Source organism: Neoarius graeffei, chromosome 9 (genome assembly GCF_027579695.1).
Source record: "Neoarius graeffei isolate fNeoGra1 chromosome 9, fNeoGra1.pri, whole genome shotgun sequence".
Taxonomy (NCBI): domain Eukaryota; kingdom Metazoa; phylum Chordata; class Actinopteri; order Siluriformes; family Ariidae; genus Neoarius; species Neoarius graeffei.
In genome coordinates, this window is record NC_083577.1 from 59,917,589 (window position 1) to 59,937,233 (window position 19,645).

The 19,645-nt window shown below is 41.2% G+C and overlaps 1 protein-coding gene across 2 annotated transcripts in view; it reads left to right on the plus strand.

The window, feature by feature from the left end:
• The window catches only part of kalrna (kalirin RhoGEF kinase a), a 408,274-nt gene that overhangs the window by 245,211 nt on the left and 143,418 nt on the right, over positions 1 to 19,645 (plus strand). For both annotated transcript variants that reach the window (XM_060929989.1, XM_060929988.1), the window contains exon 11: positions 2,522 to 2,713. In XM_060929989.1, the coding sequence (XP_060785972.1) occupies positions 2,522 to 2,713 (192 nt within the window). The remainder of the gene's footprint in view (positions 1 to 2,521; positions 2,714 to 19,645) is intronic.

Below are 19,645 nucleotides of genomic sequence, written 5' to 3' on the forward strand. Positions count from 1 at the left end.
GCTTTGTAACCTTTTCCAGCCTGATGAGCATCAACAACACATTTTCTGAGGTCCTCAGAAATCTCCTTTGTTCGTGCCATGATACACTTCCACAAACGTGTTGTGAAGATCAGACTTTGATAGATCCCTGTTCTTTAAATAAAACAGGGTGCCCACTCACACCTGATTGTCATCCCTTTGGTTGAAAAAACCTGACTCTAATTTCACCTTCAAATTAACTGCTAATCCTAGAGGTTCACATACTTTTGCTACTCACAGATATGTAATATTGGATCATTTTCCTCAATAAATAAATGACCAAGTACAATATTTTTGTCTCATTTGTTGAAGTGGGTACTCTTTATCTACTTTTAGGACTTGTGTGAAAATCTGATGATGTTTTAGGTCATATTTATGCAGAAATATAGAAAATTCTAAAGGGTTCACAAACTTTCAAGCACCACTGTACATGCTCTTCTTCCGAATAGCTTATGTAAATGGTCAAACATAATACAACTTTACACAGTTTTATTCAAAATACAGAAATAAAAGTGTATAGATGTGTGAATAATAAAACGTATATGCATTATTTACACATAACGAGCGAAAGCATTTTACAAGAATATTTTCATTAATCAAGAACTAAAGTCGGAGGTTCAATGACGATCAGATACCGTAGTAGTTCCGACCGTAAACCATTCAAAACTTTGTCTTAAACCTTCATTTTTATGCTGTAACAAGTGTACCGGTACAGGACCTTCTTGAAAATCACTTTGGTGAAGAAGCATCCTGTTAAAATATCAGTGTAAATAAAAAAATAACACTCTATTCATTCAACCTAGCAGGTGCCCCACAGTTTGAATATGTTTATAGTTATTTGGCAGATAGTTCCAAACTTTCTTTGGGTGGGGGATATAGAAATGGGTTCTGTCCGTCCATCCGTCCGTCTGTCTGTCCGGCTGTCCATCAGGTCACATTTTCATTTCCGGGCCATATCTTTAAAACTACTGAAGATATCTTCATGAAACTTTGTATACATATCAAGCAACATGTGAACTGGTGCCTTTTGCTATTTTGGATTTTTGGAAAAAAAGTATTTTTCAGGGGCGGCACGGTGGTGTAGTGGTTAGCGCTGTCGCCTCACAGCAAGAAGGTCCGGGTTCGAGTCCCGTGGCCGGCGAGGACCTTTCTGTGCGGAGTTTGCATGTTCTCCCTGTGTCCGTGTGGGGGTGCTCTGGTTTCCCCCACAGTCCAAAGACATGCAGGTTAGGTTAACTGGTGACTCTAAATTGACCGTAGGTGTGAATGGTTGTCTGTGTCTATGTGTCAGCCCTGTGATGACCTGGCGACTTGTCCAGGGTGTACCCCGCTTTTCGCCCGTAGTCAGCTGGGATAGGCTCCAGCTTGCCTGCGACCCTGTAGAACAGGATAAAGCGGCTAGAGATAATGAGATGAGTATTTTTCAGGACGGCATGTAGGTGTAGTGGTTAGCACTGTTGCCTCATAGCAAGAAGGTCCGGGTTCGAGCCCCGTGGCCAGTGAGGGCCTTTCTGTGCGGAGTTTGCATGTTGTCCGCGTGGGTTTTGTCCGGGTGCTCCGGTTTCCCCCACAGTTCAAAGACATGCAGGTTAGGTTAACTGGTGACTCTAAATTGACCGTAGGTGTGAATGTGAGTGTGAATGGTTGTCTGTGTCTATGTGTCAGCCCTGTGATGACCTGGTGACTTGTCCAGGGTGTACCCCGCCTTTCGCCCGTAGTCAGCTGGGATAGGCTCCAGCTTGCCTGCGACCCTGTAGAACAGGATAAAGCGGCTACAGATAATGAGATGAGATGAGACATTCACAGGCCATTTTAAGAAGAACACTTTTGCCCTTGCATGTTCATGCAATGAGTAGATCAGCCAATCATGTGCCAGCAGCACCTGGTCTTTTTCTAATTTCAACTGCCCAGTTTCAGTGAACCCATGCCCACTGTAGCCACTATAACTATATTTTGTGCAATATGTTGCTGCTGCATTACTGGCTGATTGGATAATTGCATAAATGAGCAGATGTTAAAGTGGCCAGAAAGTATGTCTTACAGCTCAATAAATATCTTCAGTGTAGTCTTGATTGCACTGTCCTAGGAGACATATATTATCTTATGTTAATAAGCAGATATTTTCATTTTAGCACATTGTTTGCAGACTAGGGACTCCAGTTGAGTATGGGTGAGTATGGTACTGCATTTGGCCAGCGGAGAACCACAGGTGAACATGAGGTGATACAATCATCTCTCATAAATGGGGCTTTTCATGGGGAGATTTGTCCTACAGATCACTCTGATTATGTGTGAAAGAACAGGATGTGATCCTGCATTTTAGAGCGACAGTGTAAGTGAACCAGATAAGCAGAATGGTTTAGAAAGACATCTGTCAGAATCTGTAATATTTTCCCTTTTTCCTGCTTCTGAACTCATGTTAACAGTACATTTGTGCTTCTTTGCCATGTACATGCTGACAGTGGTCTAAAAAATATATTGTCCTGCTTTTCTCATGGATCAGAACACCTACACTAACGCTGACAAGCTCCTCGAGGCAGCTGAACAACTGGCTCAGACAGGCGAGTGCGACCCGGAGGAAATCTACAAGGCAGCACGGCACCTAGAGGTTAGGATCCAGGACTTTGTCAGAAGGGTTGAGCAGCGGAAGCTACTGCTGGACATGTCCGTCTCCTTCCACACTCACACCAAAGAGGTAAACTTTCTTTTGGTCTTTCAGTTCTTATTAGGCCAACTTTATAATAACTGAAACCTAATACACTGCAACCCTGCTCTAACAAACTCCTTGGGGGACGTCCAGATAGTTCGTTATACCGAAAAAGTTTGCAATACTGAAATGAGTCACACCAACACTCACTCTTACATAAAACAAGACCAACTGTGTTTAATTTATATTTATGCTTAATTCACTGAAATATTTTTTAAGTAAAGGAAATAAGTCATACTCGCAGTTGTTCATTTGATGCATCTTCTTTCTTTTCTGCCCATCATGTTGATTGGAATTATGGACGAAGTCTCAGAGCTCTTTTATATACCATATTGGCTGCACGGTGGTGTAGTGGTTAGCACTGTTGCCTCACAGCAAAAAAGTCCTGGGTTCGCGCCCAGCGGCCGGTGAGGGCCTTTCTGTGTGGAGTTTGCATGTTCTCCCCGTGTCTGTGTGGGTTTCCCCCGGGTGCTCCGGTTTCCCCCACAGCCCAAAGACATGCAGGTTAGGCTAATTGGTGGCTCTAAATTGACCATAGGTGTGAATGTGAGTGTGAATGGTTGTTTGTCTCTGTGTCAGCCCTGCGATGACCTGGCGACTTGTCCAGGGTGTACCCCGCCTTTCGCCCATAGTCAGCTGGGATAGGCTCCAGCTGGCCTGCGACCCTGTAGAACAGGATAAGCGGTTACAGATAATGGATGGATGGATGGGATACCATATTCTTTAGACAAATTTGTTGTTTTCTTACCATGCTTTAGATGGTCCAGGATGCAGCGGTGTGCCTCGAACTGCTACTCACGTACATATGCGGAGTGCCATTAGGACTAATCACCATCCCCTGTTCCGTACTGGAGCGCAATTATAGCGCGTGCTTATAAAGACTGTCACTACACAGCCTTTGCGAAATATACGCACTGTACCTTGTGTCTCACATAACCAAGCTTTTTGTAGCACTGTGTTGATATTCTGGTTTCCGAATCTGTTTTGGATTTTGCCCTTTGTCACCACCTTTGATATCCTGTCTGTACCTCACTTGACCATTGTCTGTTTCTTGACTCTGATTTTTGATCACCGATTTGGATCTGTTTGCCAACGTGTTTTTAAATAAAACTCTTCCAGCGAAGACATCCGTCGATCGCCTACGTTTTCTGACAGAGAGTATCTTGTTTTTACGAGTAGCCATGACAACAATGCGTATGGATTAAAGACTCGAGTAAAACTGCTTTTAGCTCATAAAATAAAGTCCTTTTAAGGCAATTTTTGAAGTCATTTATAGCTGTGGGTGGCACGGTGGTGTAATGGTTAGCACTGTCGCTTCACAGCAAGAAGGTCCGGGTTTGAGCCCCGTGGCCGGCGAGGGCCTTTCTGTGCGGAGTTTGCATGTTCTCCCTGTGTCCACGTGGGTGTGCTCCGGTTTCCCCCACAGTCCAAAGACATGCAGGTTAGGTTAACTGGTGACTCTAAATTGAGTGTGAATGGTTGTCTGTGTCTATGTGTCAGCCCTGTGATGACCTGGTGACTTGTCCAGGGTGTACCCTGCCTTTCGCCTGTAGTCAGCTGGGATAGGCTCCAGCTTGCCTGCGACCCTGTAGAACAGGATAAAGCGGCTAGAGATGATGAGATTATAGCCGTTCTCGATAATTGTTAGTGACTGACACCTAAGCGAGACATGTTAATACTTTGTTTTATGGTGTTAACATGTATTGTTAACTTGATTGCAGACTTCATTACTTATTGTTTGTCTCTTGGGGGAAGAGGAAGGCATGGCTCAGTGATGTTTTTTTGAAGACTCCGACTCACTGTCAATAAAGGCGGGGGACACGAACTTAGTTCGTTATGTGCGAAAGTTTGTAGTAAAAGAGTTTGTTATAGCGGGGTTTATCAACTAAGTGCAGAAATTTCTTATTTATAAGAAGCATAATATAATACGTAGGTATGCTGGGTAATGTAGTCTATAGGTTTGTGGACTTTCTGGCAACCATGGAAACAAACATACCAATCATTCACAGGGGATAAGGTTAGATTACTGAAGATTGCAGAGACTCTTTCCTCTGTTTAAGTCACTGATCAGTACCAGATGTGAAAGTGTTTCATCGCAGAAAGTGTATGCAACTACATGTTTGCGTCCGCATGTATTTATGTGCATGTTTATTGATAAAAAAGTAACCCTGTAGGCACTGAAACACAACGAAACTAACTGCTACTGGAATCTAGTGACACATTTTGACCTTTCAGCTGTATACAACAATTTCAGAGAAGGCCATACTATTACTCATACAGCCACAGTGAAGTAAATATTTTATAAAACAGAGCAGGCACCATCTGTCCCAGCTGAGTGAGTATGATTCATCTCATGAAGTCCTCTTAAAGAAAGTCCCCTTGTTTGAATATCCCTCTACTTGGCTTCCGTATTGGATATGTAATTTATTTTATAGTCCCGCTGATGGATGAGCTTTTGGGCTAGACTCTATGAATGTGGTTTTTATAAGGCACTGCTGTATCAGGCACTTTAGAGATGCTGGTTTGCTCTCGCTGGATCTCTGGAGGATATGCCATGCTGAGGCTGGGATTATGTACAGGATGAACCACAGCTCTCACTGAGAGAATTCTCTTAAAATGAGTCAGAAGACGGAGTTCTACTTTCGACTATTTATGGTTGTGTTGTATTTTGGTGTATTACGTCACAGATAGCCCACAGATTATAGTGTAAGTTGAGTACACATACTGAAAGATGCACTGTGGTCAATAAAACAACACAAAGTTTTGTTTCTTAAATTATTCAGAAACTGTCAGCTAAAAATATAATGTGTCCTTGTTTTGGGATATTGGCTTAGATAAAGTTTTTCAATGCTAAACTTATTTTATTGCTTTATGTACATATACATACACCAGTCAAGTATAACATAGTTTTCTGTTTCCGGTTGAGAGTATGCCATGTGCATTCTGGCTGCCGCTTCTTACTGGAGCTTTTTATTTTATTTTCTCTTTTGTTTTTCTTTTTTGTGTTTGTGTAGTTTGATGTTTGTTTTTTGTTTGAGTGTTTTGTTCACCGGTTGTGGTGTAGCTCTGAACCCAGTTTTTGGGCGCCGGTTCCCTCCAGGCCTTGGTTTGCCATGGGTGATGCCTGTGCTCCTCACTATGGATTGCAGTGAGCTTGTTGCTCATTTTAACATCAGAGTTGTCCAGCACTCTGTGCAGCGGTGCGTTTGTGCTTGGTGCGGTGTTCCGAGTGATGTTGCTCGGTGGTGTCACAGCAGCTGTGCAGGCAGTTTGGGACATATCAGCGCTCTGCGTGGCGGTGCTTCTGTGCTCACTTTGTGGATCAATGGTGCGGTGTTCCCGGTGCTGTTGCCCGGTGGCGTCACAGCGGCTGTGCTGGCAGTGTGGGACTTGTTTTTGTATGCCTTTTGGTGGGACTGTGGCTGCTACACCATTGGAACGACATCCTGACTTTTATTTGGTGGACTTTTTTTTTCTCCTCCCTTTCCTTATAATTGTAAAGCGACCTTGAGTATTGAGAAAGGTGCTATGTAAATTTAACTTATTAAATTTAACTTATTATTATTATTATTATTATTATTATTATTAACATTAAAACCACTGACAGGTGAAGTGAATAACATTGTTTATCTCAATACAATGGCACCTGTCAAAGTGTGGGATATATTAGGCACCAAGAGAACAGTCAGTTCTTGATGTTGATGTGTTGGAAGCAGGAAAAATAGGCAAGCGTAAGGATCTGAGCGACTTTGACAAGGGCCAGATTGTGATGGCTAGATGACTGGGTCTGAACATCTCCAAAATGGCACATCTTGTGGGGTGTTCCCGGTATGCAGTGGTTAGCACCTACCAAAAGTGGTCAAAGGAAGGACAACCGGTGAACTAGTGACAGGGTCATGGGTGTTGAAGGCTCATTGATTTGCATGGGATACGAAGGCTAGCCCATATGGTCCAATCCTACAGAAGAGCTACTGTAGCACAAACTACTGAAAAAGTTTATGCTGGCTAAAACAGAAAGGTGTCAGCATTAACTTTTTCACCTTTTATACAGTCCTCTCCAGAAGTATTGGAATGGCAAGGCCAATTCTTTTGTTTTTGCTGTACACTGAAGACAGTTTGGGTTTGATATCAAAAGACAAATATGAGACAGCAGAGCAGAATTTCAGCTTTCATTTCTTGATATTTACATCTGGATGTGTTAAACAACTTAGAACATGTCATCTTTGGTGGCAGACCACGCAAATTTTTAAGTGTGCAATAATATTGGAACAGATAGTATTAAAGTACATTAAAATAAATAGCACTTTTTATATTTAGTTGCATGCTTGTATTGGATTGGAGGGGTGGAATGTTTGGGGAGAACCAAATGTTCCTATCCTCAAGAAAATTGAATCAAACTAAACTGGACTTGGTTTTAAGTCTTTGAAGACATTTCCCCTCTCATGCAAGAGGCTTCTTCAGTTCACTTCATCAGCTTGTCTGACTAGACTGGGTTAGTCTGACCAGCTGGTGTGAATACTCAGGTATTTAATCTCTGTGAAGTCATTATCAAGGCCACTGATATCTCCCCCCCCCCCCATATCCAAAACTCCATAGACTTTGTGAACAAGGTTCGAGGTTTAAAACTGGATCCAGATGAAACCATGGTATCCTATGACATGACCTCCTTGTTCACTTGTATTCCAACCATGGAGGCTTTGAAAACTACACGGCATCGATTGCTACATGACAACACCCTCCACAATAGAACCAACCTTAAACCAGACCGGATATGCCAGCTACTGGATCTGTGCCTAAACACCACCTATTTCTAATTCAATGGTAAATTTTACAAACAGAAACACGGCTGTACCATGGGCTCTCCAGTATCTCCCATTGTGGCCAATCTGTACATGGAATAGGTAGAACACAGGGCCTTGAACTCCTTCGGAGGAACAGCACCAACCCACTGGTTCAGATATGTGGATGACACATGGGTCAAAATCTAAACCCAAAAGGTGCAAGCGTTCACCGAGCACACCAACTCAGTGGATGGAAACATCAAGTTCATCAGGAAAAATGTTAAGGATAACAGTTTGCCTTTTTTGGACTGTGACGTTCACGTTGGAGAAGGCAGAGACCTCCACATTGGGGTATACAGGAAACCCATACACACAGGCCAATACCTGCTTATTGACTCACACAATTCACTGGAACACAAGTTAGGTGTTATCAGAACCCTACAACACAGGGCTGATAAGGTACCCACCAGCACTCAGGCCCAAGAGAAAGAGCACAAACACCTGAGGGAGGCCCTTAAAACCTGTAGTTACCCCAGTTGGACCTTTGTGAAAATGATGACACGTTCCAGAAAGAACACCAACACTGTGGATGAGGAGAAGCATAACAAGCGCAAGAGCATTGTTATCCCGTATGTGTCTGGTGTATCTGAGAAACTCAGGAGGATCTTTAACAAGCACCGCGTTCCTGTATTTTCAAACCCAGTAATACACTCAGACAAAGACTAGTACACCCCAAAGACCGTACACCACACACCCAGAATAGCAACCTGGTGGATGCTGTCCACTGCAGCAAGGAATGCTCAGACCTGTACATTGATGAAACCAAACAGCCACGAAACAAATGGCCCAACACAGGAGGCCCAATTCTTCAGGCCAAGACTCTGCTGTCTATTTGTCCTTTCATCCCTATTCAGGAGATTTCACACCTTGGCCTCCAAGAACAATGGTCATTCACAAATGGCCTCATGTGACTCCAGCAACTCTAACGACCCAAGTGACTGTCATTAAAACAGAGTGGAGCATAAACAAAGGCTACATCCACACGACAACGGCAATGAGATTTTTTTTTTTAAATATCGCGTTCACATGGGCAACGGATCAGTAAAATATCAGGTACATATGGCAACGCAACGCTTGCTGAAAACGATGCAATACACATGCCACACCTCTACGTGCGCTGTAAGACGGTCCCATCGGAGACACCAGAACAATAGAAGTAGGACGCATGCGCATAAACCCCTTCTTCTGTAGCATCAGCCACATAAAGTTTTGATTATTAATCAGTAGCGTAAAATAGTATCTATTGTCTAAGACACTTATTTGTATTTCATATTAAAACGTCTATGTAAATTAATACATAGAAAGCCTGGCCAGGCACTGAACGTTCTTCTGCCTTCACTTTAAGAGAAATTCACATACATGTCAACCTTTCGTCAATCAAATCTGTATAACCAACCTCCAAAATCCGTATTTCCCTTATAAAATCCGTATAAATGCAAATTAAAATAATTTACCTAAAATTTGAATGATAATTAACAAATGATATATCACAGTTACTTTTTATTCAATATTAATAACAATAAACCTTCAGAATGAATACAAAGCTCCACTGTTTGACAAAAACACAAAGTGTTTTCAGCGTATTAGCCAGGAAAATCTGTTCGTAAAATTACGTTATAATGACCAAATACAATGAAAAGTATTTTTCCAGTCTCACCTGTGAAAGGTAATCCTATGTGATCTCGTTTGGACGGTAAACCTGTTGGTACAGTTAAACGCAGCACATGAATGAGGCATCTTTATTCTCGGCTACTGTCTAGACGCCAGAGACGGCTGAAGAATCTCCACTTTGCCCCATCCAATATGGTGGCGAGGATGACGTATGATTCTATGCAGAAGGCGACGTCTATGTTTATATGTCTATGACTTCACGGTTGGCGGGATTCTCACAATGCGGTGTGCGCATGATCAAAAGTGGAACGAAGTCTCGCTACCACAAGATAACGCGCGATTTCATAAGACTCTTTACTGGCTGTCTGTGGTGTACAGTAAATGTTATGCGCTCTTTTATCATCGTGGGAATTGATTATAGCTCTAAATAAATATTGAAATTTTTTTAAAGAATCCGTATAACTTTATTTATACGCCCGTATACTACGTTTATTGAATCAAATCCGTATAAAATACGGACATTCCGTATAGGTTGACATGTATAAATTCAGGGCGAGCATGAGCCTAGGTTCTTCCCTGTCACTCACCCTGTCACTGTCACACGCACACACCTTCTCACTCCCTATCCTATGGATATAGTCCCTTTAAATCTCGTGCTCGTTTTTGAATGGAGACGCGGAAAGAGGAATGAACGGGGGTAGATGGAAGCCGGTACGCCAACATTCTGAGATCCTCCAGAATTCTTTAATGGTCCGGAATAAATTGAATGCTACACGTTGATGGATTACTTTGTTCTTCTACGCCCTTTTTGAGGAATGTATTGTCGGACTTAAACCAACATCTGAAGAGGTGAGATCGCTCCTTTTTTTCCTATTTTTGCTGGCGGGATTGTTTTTGATTTTGGAAAGCGCACGGGCAGTGCGCGGTTTTGGTTATACTGCTTCCGCAGTGTTTGGACTAAAGACTCTGCCCTAAGGGCTATTCTCTCACTCTCTCTCTCACTCTCTCTCTCTCTCTTTGCACCATTACACAATAAATATTCACAGTGAAAATATTTTGTAAGCGTGTTTCATGAACCAAGTTATAGGATTTGTTGACAACTCGCATCGAGTTTGTTACACTTCTACCCAAGCACTCACAGTCATGTGGTTGTGACGTCATCGTAAACAAATCCGTTCTACTCATCCAGACGACTTCGCAATGGCGCCGTTGCCAGATTTTTCCACTCTGGAACCCGTTCTCAAAAGATTTCGTTTTGGGGCACCCAAAACGCTGATGCCGTGTGGACGCCAGGCCGAAACGATAAGCAATTTTATCAGATTCACCTGAATTCGTTGCCGTGTGGACAGGGCCTAAGTTGACTCCAAAGGCTTTATCACACCCCGGAGCACTAAAGAAATAATAACACCAGTGGCCTTGATAACGACTCCACAGAGATTAAATACCTGGGTACTCACACCAGTTGGTCAGATTAGCCCAGTCTAGTTAGACAAGCTGATAAAGTGAATTGAAGAAGCCTCTTGGATGAGAGGTGAAACGTCTTCAAAGACTTAAAACCAAGTCAAGTTGTGTTTGATTCAATTTTCTTGAGGTTACCATGACCTGGATGAATGAGAATATTCACAGACAAATGTTCCTATAATGATAGGTATACATGGGCCTTGGGAGACTGCATTAAGGATATTTGCTTGTTTCTTACAAAAAAATCAGTCAAAATATCAAAATATGTTTCTGTGGTCATGTTTTTATATCTTGGTTGGGAACAAATATCACCACAAGGATAGGCAGTTTTTACTTTGTGAAGACATTTGGCTGGTATACATGAGGAAAACCACTTTAATACAAACATTCCAGCTTTTATTAAAAAAAAAGTAAAGGGCAAGAACTATTCACTCTGTTAATAAACAAGTGAAAAGATCACTGAGAGTGGAAGGTGGTACATTAATGCTACAAGGGCCCATCATTGTATATAACATCTAATGACCTTTTGTGCTACTTTAGCCCATGTTTACATTAGACCGTATCAGCGGATCATCAGATTTACGTTTTTAAAACGATTAGTGTGCACACAGCAACACCAATACACGATTCGTGTGCACACAGCAACACCAATACACGGATACGCTCGGCTCCGCAGGCATCCTGCACTCCAAATCACTCCGCCCTGAACAGCGAGTGCCCTCTGGAGGGTGCGCACTCCGGCCCTGCGCAGCTCACAGAGCGCGCGAGTGAAGTGCACGAGCAGTGATTCGGGACTGAGCCGCTGTGTGTGTGATCCCAGCGCATATCACTTACCACTTGCAAGTGGAAGGATGGCAAGCCTAAAGACAATCATAACTACACAATGGGCAGTATTTGCATCAGTATTTGCAGTATTTTCATACTTTTATACTCTTTAATGAAAGGTGATACAAGGCGGAAGTCCGCGCCGTTTTTCAGCAGTCGCGTCACATGACCAACGCCAGCGAATCAGGAAGGTGGATGTCACAGTGACGTTGTCCAATGACGATGCCAGCTAGAGCTCAGCACAGCGTATCCGCGTATTCTGAATGTTTACACAGCACCGGAGCTGACATGATCTGGATTGAATACGTGGACCCTGGCGGATTCCCGTTTCCCGGCGTTTCCAGGCGTTTTAATGTAAAAGGACAGTGCATCCGCGAAGAAAACGAGACAGATACAGTCTAATGTAAACTTGGCCTTAGTGAAAACACCAAATAAAACAGAACTGCATATCTAGGATGTTGGGTGTTGACATTTGTGAAACACTTTTTACGCTGATATTCTAGCTGTGAGAATATACTATGTTATGGTATCTCACTTGAAGGATGTGTGTTTTGTGTTTGTTGTGATTCTCACCTGTGTGAGTATTAAGAATGAGATCAGCATGACAAGCAGGACTTGCCAGTTGTACGCACACATTCTGATTTTGTGTTAATCAGCATGTCGTGCTCTTCATGCCAGATTTACCAGTATGCTAGTTTGAATCAAGAGGATTACATGGTCTAATAGGAGCATATAAATTCTGACATCACATCTGAGGTGCAGGCAAAAGCAACTAAATGTTTTATGTACACACAGATGGTGGGTCAAATTAAAACTGCAATGTGGATACAAATTGTCATCACTTCCATTCTGTTGTCAAGATATTCAAAAGAAATATTATTTTTGATCCTTTCTTTCTGCCAGGCCACAATCTAGACTCGCTGAAACAAGCATGATGATATACTGTATTAGGCAGTTCCTCATCACTGAGTTTAGTGAGATTGTATTGTTCTTTAGCAAAGCTATCAGACTGAGGAATCAGAAAATGGCATTTCCTACTCAGGGGCCGCACTGATTGACTGTGAATAAGGTTACTATGGAAACTCCAGAAGTGCTGTTCTCTAAACCTTATGAATGTGTTAACCCTTTAAAGCCAGGATTATCAAATAACGAATTTTCCCTCACCCCAATCCATAGTCCAATACATTTGACAGTGTTGAAAAAAAAAGGCTAAATTAATGAATACTGTGTTACCAACAAGACCTACTGAAATACATACAGGTGAAACTCTCATGCTATAGACTTATGCTGATAACATCATCAGAATAGACCCACAGAGTGAAAACATAAACAAAAACACACAGCGATCATTAGGCATTATGCTAAAAACAATGAGTTCTATTAGGCCAAGCATTAGGTAATCAGCAGGGATGCATGTAAAGTATTTGTGTGAAACATAGATTAGAGCAACTGTGACTTTTGAAATAAATTGTAGTTGTATAAATTGTAGTTTGAAATAGGATGGAATTTTAATATTTCTTGAGTAAATATGTAAAGACAAAGACATTCTATCCACATTCTTTGGATATGAGCAATTGTGCACTCTTGATTGACTACTCTACTACTAGGCTATCAGCTCATATACCGTGAGTAGGGAAAAACAAAATGGCGGAGCGTATTGCTGAACCAACCAAGGACAAAATAAAAACTCTACTCGAAAACAAAACCCCCCAAAATACAAAAAAGCAACAAAATATGGAATAAAAGTATTTGATGGTAAGAACATATCTTTTTTGGGGGCTTTTTCCACCTTTATTGGATAGGACAGTGTAGAGACAGGAAATGAGCAGGAGAGAGATCGGGAAATAACCGCGGGTCGGAATCGAACCCAGGTCGCCGGATTTATGGTATGGCACCTTATCCACCTGAGCCACGACACCCTGTAGCTTTTTTTATCTTTCAAATAAAAAAAGAAAATATTCTAAGCGGAAATTATTTTGTCAGACGTTTTGTATTTTTTTTGTATTTTATTTTTTGCAAATTTTTATTGATCGAATTTGCAAAAAATAAAAATGCTCTGTTTCTAAAATCCATTGAATGTGGAAATAATAAAACAGTTATTCCACTCAATCTCGTCATACATGGCTTATAGCCAGTTCAGTGCTACACGCCTCATCAGCTATCAGTTCATACACTACCGTTCAAAAGTTTGGGGTCACCCAGACAATTTTGTGTTTTCCATGAAAAGTCACACTTTTTTTTATTTCCCACCATAAGTTGTAAAATGAATAGAAAATATAGTCAAGACATTTTTCTGGCCATTTTGAGCATTTAATCGACCCCACAAATGTGATGCTCCAGAAACTCAATCTGCTCAAAGGAAGGTCAGTTTTATAGCTTCTCTAAAGAGCTCAACTGTTTTCAGCTGTGCTAACATGATTGTACAAGGGTTTTCTAATCATCCATTAGCCTTCTGAGGCAATGAGCAAACACATTGTACCATTAGAACACTGGAGTGAGAGTTGCTGGAAATGGGCCTCTATACACCTATGGAGATATTGCACCAAAAACCAGACATTTGCAGCTAGAATAGTCATTTACCACATTAGCAATGTATAGAGTGGATTTCTGATTAGTTTAAAGTGATCTTCATTGAAAAGAACAGTGCTTTTCTTTCAAAAATAAGGACATTTCAAAGTGACCCCAAACTTTTGAACGGTTGTGTATACGACTTGATTTCATGGAATAACTGTTTAAAAAAATAATATATATATATATATATATATATATATATATATATATATATATATATATATATATATATATACACTGGTATACACACAACATTACATTTGGCTTTATTTTTTCTGTTATATTTCTCTTTTGGCAAATGGTATGCTCTAATGCTCTACATATACTGCACTTCATAGCATCTGAAAGCAGTTATAATATTGTTTTTAAAATTAAAAATTTAAACCAAATTAATATAATCATCTCTCATGAAATATGATCCATTTTTAAATATTATTACTATTATTTTTAATCACTTTTCATTTGTACGTGATGAGAAAATGTGGGAGACTGGATGAGACTTTGATTTGAGAGTCATCCATTTCTTCATTATTCTTCAATAACTGCTTTACACGGAGCAAGGTGGTGGTGGAACTGGGAAAATCCAATTATTTCTGAAAGAATGGAAACCAGTCTATCATCGGGAAAGTCCAAGGCTCAGGAGTATGACTGTATGAATGAGAGCATGTGCAAGGCATTGATGTGTAATAAGTTGCAAGATTTTGGCTCCAGGTCAAATCTAATTGATGACCCCTGCTTTAAAGGAAGAATGATTACTGGTTCTGTATAATCTATTAAAAATATGTTATTTGTAGCTAATTCATTTGGTTAGAAATAGCTTGTTTATCGTTTTACATCCTGTTAGTGCCATTCATGCTGCCATGATGTTAGAGTCATGCTAATTTGCCATATGCCAAACATCACCAATCAGTATTGCCTGAGCTGTGTGACGCTTGTTCTGGGTTATAGTGTTTCCAAAAGATGGATAACATTATGGCCTTTTCCCAGCAATAACTAACTTGAAGCTCATAAATGCCTGCTGATTCTGAGCATATTTCCAACTACGGGCCAAAAACTATGCTGCAAGCAATGTTGATAATCAAATTAAAATATGATAAATATTTCTGACTTTTTCCTCATTACTATAGCTTTAGCTTGTCTCTTTTTGTACTTTGTGATGTATATTTTTTGTATGACAAAACGTATGAGTTTTTGAAAGCAGTAGAAAGTCATTTGTTGTGCCAGTGCATTGTGCATGGAAAAGCCTGCGGCTGTGAGTAGTGTTTCCAGTTTATTTACTCTTATCTCGACATGTCAGTCAACCACCAAGAAAACAGCACTAAATAATCACCAGCAATGGCATGTTTTCTTTCTCTGGGCCAAATGTGGGAGGTGTGCAGAGCCTTGAGATGTTTCATATGTTCTGGTAACTCTGTTTTTCTGGTTGTTTGGTAAGAGAGAAACTCCATGTCTGTATAAGCCTTGTGTCCCTTCCATCGAAATAGTTTCTTGTTTTTTCCCCCAGTAATTACTTTGGCACTCTTGTAGGACAACACATGTATCTGTGTAAGAGTAGAAGTTCCAGATGATTTCCGTGGGAACTTTGTACCCAACAGTGATATAAAGCATATTTCCAATTCCACATTTCCATCTACCGTACGTTGGCTGTTATTAGTAACCACCTAATAACATTTCTGAGATGACAATAATTTAAAAAGCCTGCACATTTTAAAATCATTCACATTAGCTGTTGTGTTTTTCTCTATGCTCACACACGTATGGTATATACACTCACGGCCACTTTATAAGGAACACCCACACTCCCGCTGTTTTATGCAGTTCTCTAATCAGCCAGTCCTTTGACAGCAGCACAATGCATAAAGTCATGCAGATACAAATCAAAAGCTTCAGTTAATGTTCACTTCAAACATCAGAATGGGAAAAATTGTGATCTCAAAGTGTGACTTTCACTGTGGCATGGGTGTTGGTGCCAGATGGACTGGTTTGAGTATTTCAGAAACTGCTGATCTCCTGAGGGTTTTCACACACAACAGTCTCTAGGGTTTACACAGAATGGTGTGAAAAACAAAAAACATTGAGTGAGTGACAGTGCTGTGGATGGAAATGTGTTGTTGATAAGAGAGGTCAGAGGAACGTGACCAGATTGGTTCAAGCTGCCAGGAAGGATATAGCAACTCATATAATCACTTGTTACAACCATGGTGAGCAGAAAAGCATCTCAGCATGCAACAACAGAAGACCACACTTAGTTCCACTCCTGCCAGCCAAGAACAGGAATCTTAGAGTCAAGAACAATTTCCTATTAAAGTGGCTGGTGAGTGTATACACTCTCTGCTCTTTCCCTACTCACTGGCTCAGCTATTTTGCTTGATACGGTGCTTATAAAAGGATGTTCTTTTTTGCTATAGTGTGGGGAATGTGATGATAGGTACTATAATCAAAGCTCATATGTAATTCTCTTTAAGCTTACTTGAAGTCTTGTGCAATTTTGTCTTTCATCTCCAGGTGTGCTTGTATGATGGTATATTCAATACATCCTTCTTAAACATTTAAAAGCCTTTACAGTGAAATATTTAAAATGATATATGGGTTAAGACTACTTCCTGGACACAAGCATAGACTGGATCATCTTGCATGTGTTTACAACACCCAATGACCCCAAGTTACATCAGTAAGGATGTGTCCAAGAACATTGAAAGATGTAATTATTCCATACTGGATCTTCTAGGGATGACTAGGAAGAGTTATCACTAGAAGAATTGCAAAGAATAATAGTGACAGCTGGAGAGACAGCAATTAGAGCAGTTAGGATTATAGGCCAACGTGCAGCCTCTGAACAGAAACACACACAGCAAGCTACAGATTGGTTTTCCCCCAGGGGTGTCTGAGTGTTGTGGGGGAGTTACCTCACAGTGTCCAAACCTTCAGCTGATAGAAGCCTTAGCCCTATGTAGAACATATAAACATCTGTGTTGGGTGGTCTCAAACCTCCAAGGAGAAGATGTATCTGTGGACCAGGTCAGGTCAGAGTCCTGGAGGACTTTGCTACTGGTAACGTTTTAACCCAGTATTACCTGCCGCATGGACAGGTGGTCAGCATCTAAACCAGCTCCCCCATTGGTGTAATACTGGTGAGGAGGGTGGCATGGCACCCAGCAGGATGAAAAACAAGACCTGTCAAAGGGTGGATGAGCTCATCCAGAGCCAACAGCCATAATGCAAACCCTGGGCTGGGTAGGTGTGGCGACCCCCATCTGACACTAGCTACAGAAAGTCAACATGGCTCAAAACCTATATGGAAACCTACCCATGCTCTCGGCAAAAATAAGATCCCGTAGGCTGAAACTGGCTGGCCATTGCATGCGACATGAGGACCTCCCAGCAAATTCATTGGTACTCTGGGAACCGAAGCATGGCCGAGCCTCGTAGGGGGGACAGTTTCTAACATATGTCGACCAGCTTAAGCAGGACACGAGTCTTGAGTCCACTCTGGAATTGAGGGCATGCATGCTGGACAGCAGCATGTGGCGAGAGCTCACAGTTGGCTGGGGAAAGCTGAAATCATGATGATGATGATGATGATGCTGTATCTGTGGACCTTTGTATCTTCCAGCATAGTGCAGGTCCTATGTTCAGAGCAGGTCCCATGACTAATAAAAGTATGCTACAAGATATAAGCACAGCCCATGGTTACTTTAAAGGCTTCTGAAGATGAAGCAAGGTTGCTGATCAGTTGAGCTGTATGGATGGGGTGTGGTTTCCAAAGATGCAGTCAAGGAGCATTGATCAGTTTGTGATCATATTGAGAGATATATTATTAAGCATTGTTGCCATGTATGTGATAGTATGTGATAGACTGCCTCTTGAGTCTACATCTACACCTCTTTCCACAGGGTGCCATAGTACATGAAGTTTGATGGTATGGTCAGCTTGGTGATCAGGGAGGCCTGAGAGAACAAACAGGACCTTGTTGTGCACTAGATGGATCTTAGAAATGTTTACAGTTCCATAGCCTACAGTATTGACATGAGAGGTAGAGGCTCCAGACACATAATCCCCTTGTGTACCCATTCAAGTCTCCTTTTCACACAGATCATGAACACATTGGTAGAATAAGCTGATATGGTATGTACACGATCCATTAGGCTTTCTTCTGGCAATGTCCCATTATGACTCAGGTTAGCTGGTGGCATGCTTTCACCTTATTACCGAGTATTATAAAGTTGTATATGTTATTTACTCTTCAACTTGATCCTTTGTCTCAGGGAGCAGGTGGATACTGAAGGGTTTGGACAAGGTGATGACCTGAACTTGTACTACTCAGAAGATGTCAAAATTCAGGGCCATAGTGTTGAAGGTGGAGAAGATGACTGACATGGAAAAAAAAACACTGCAATATCATCCATCACAGCAAAAATCAGTAAATAGTCTGGTGAAAGTATTCGACTGCGGCCACGAAGATGCTAATTTGATACACGTAGCAGGGCAAGGGGTGGAAATATGTATTATTCCAAGATGGAAGCAATTTGAGCAATGAGAAAATATATATTTTTGGTTCAGTTTCTAAGAATGGAAACAGGTCCAGACAGCAATGATTATGAAATTGATTCTTTATTGAAGTAAATGGAGGCAATGTTTGGTCTTAGTTTGCCTGTGTGTACATGTGTGTTGTATTATTCTCCTAATAAGGAGCAAATGTTTTTACACTATAAGGAAAATACTATTTTGATTTTGTCATGGCAACTTCTATGAGGAAAACCTGAACCATCATTTGAAAATCTAACTTCCCTAAAGACCCTAATGCACACTGCACAAAATACCCCAGAATCCAGAGATGGTTTTGCCTGGATATTTCAAAGTATGACCCATATATGATGAAATCCATGTTGGGTGCTCTCCAATCATGTCATCTCATCAAAAAATCTCCAGATATGCTCTACAGTGGTGCTTGAAAGTTTGCGAACCCTTTAGAATTTTCTACATTTCTGCATAAATACGACCTAAAACATCATCAGATTTTCACACAAGTCCTTAAAGTAGATAAAGAGAGCCCAGTTAAACAAATGAGACAAAAATATCATACTTGGTCATTTATTTATTGAGGAAAATGATCCAATATTACATATCTGTGAGTGGCAAAAGTATGTGAACCTTTGCTTTCAGTATCTGGTGTGACCCCCTTGTGCAGCAATAACTGCAACTAAACCTTTCCAGTAACTGTTGATCAGTCCTGCACACCAGCTTGGAGGAATTTTAGCCCATTCCTCCGTACAGAACAGCTTCAACTCTGGGATGTTGGTGGATTTCCTCACATGAACTGCTCGCTTCAGGTCCTTCCACAACATTTCGATTGGATTAAGGTCATGACTTTGACTTGGCCATTCCAGAACATTAACTTTATTCTTCTTTAACCATTCTTTGGTAGAACGACTTGTGTGCTTAGGGTCGTTGTCTTGCTGCATGACCCACCTTCTCTTGAGATTCAGTTCATGGACAGATGTCCTGACATTTTCCTTTAGAATTTGCTGGTATAATTCACAATTCATTGTTCCATCAATGATGGCAAGCTGTCCTGGCCCAGATGCAGCAAAACAGGCCCAAACCATGATAC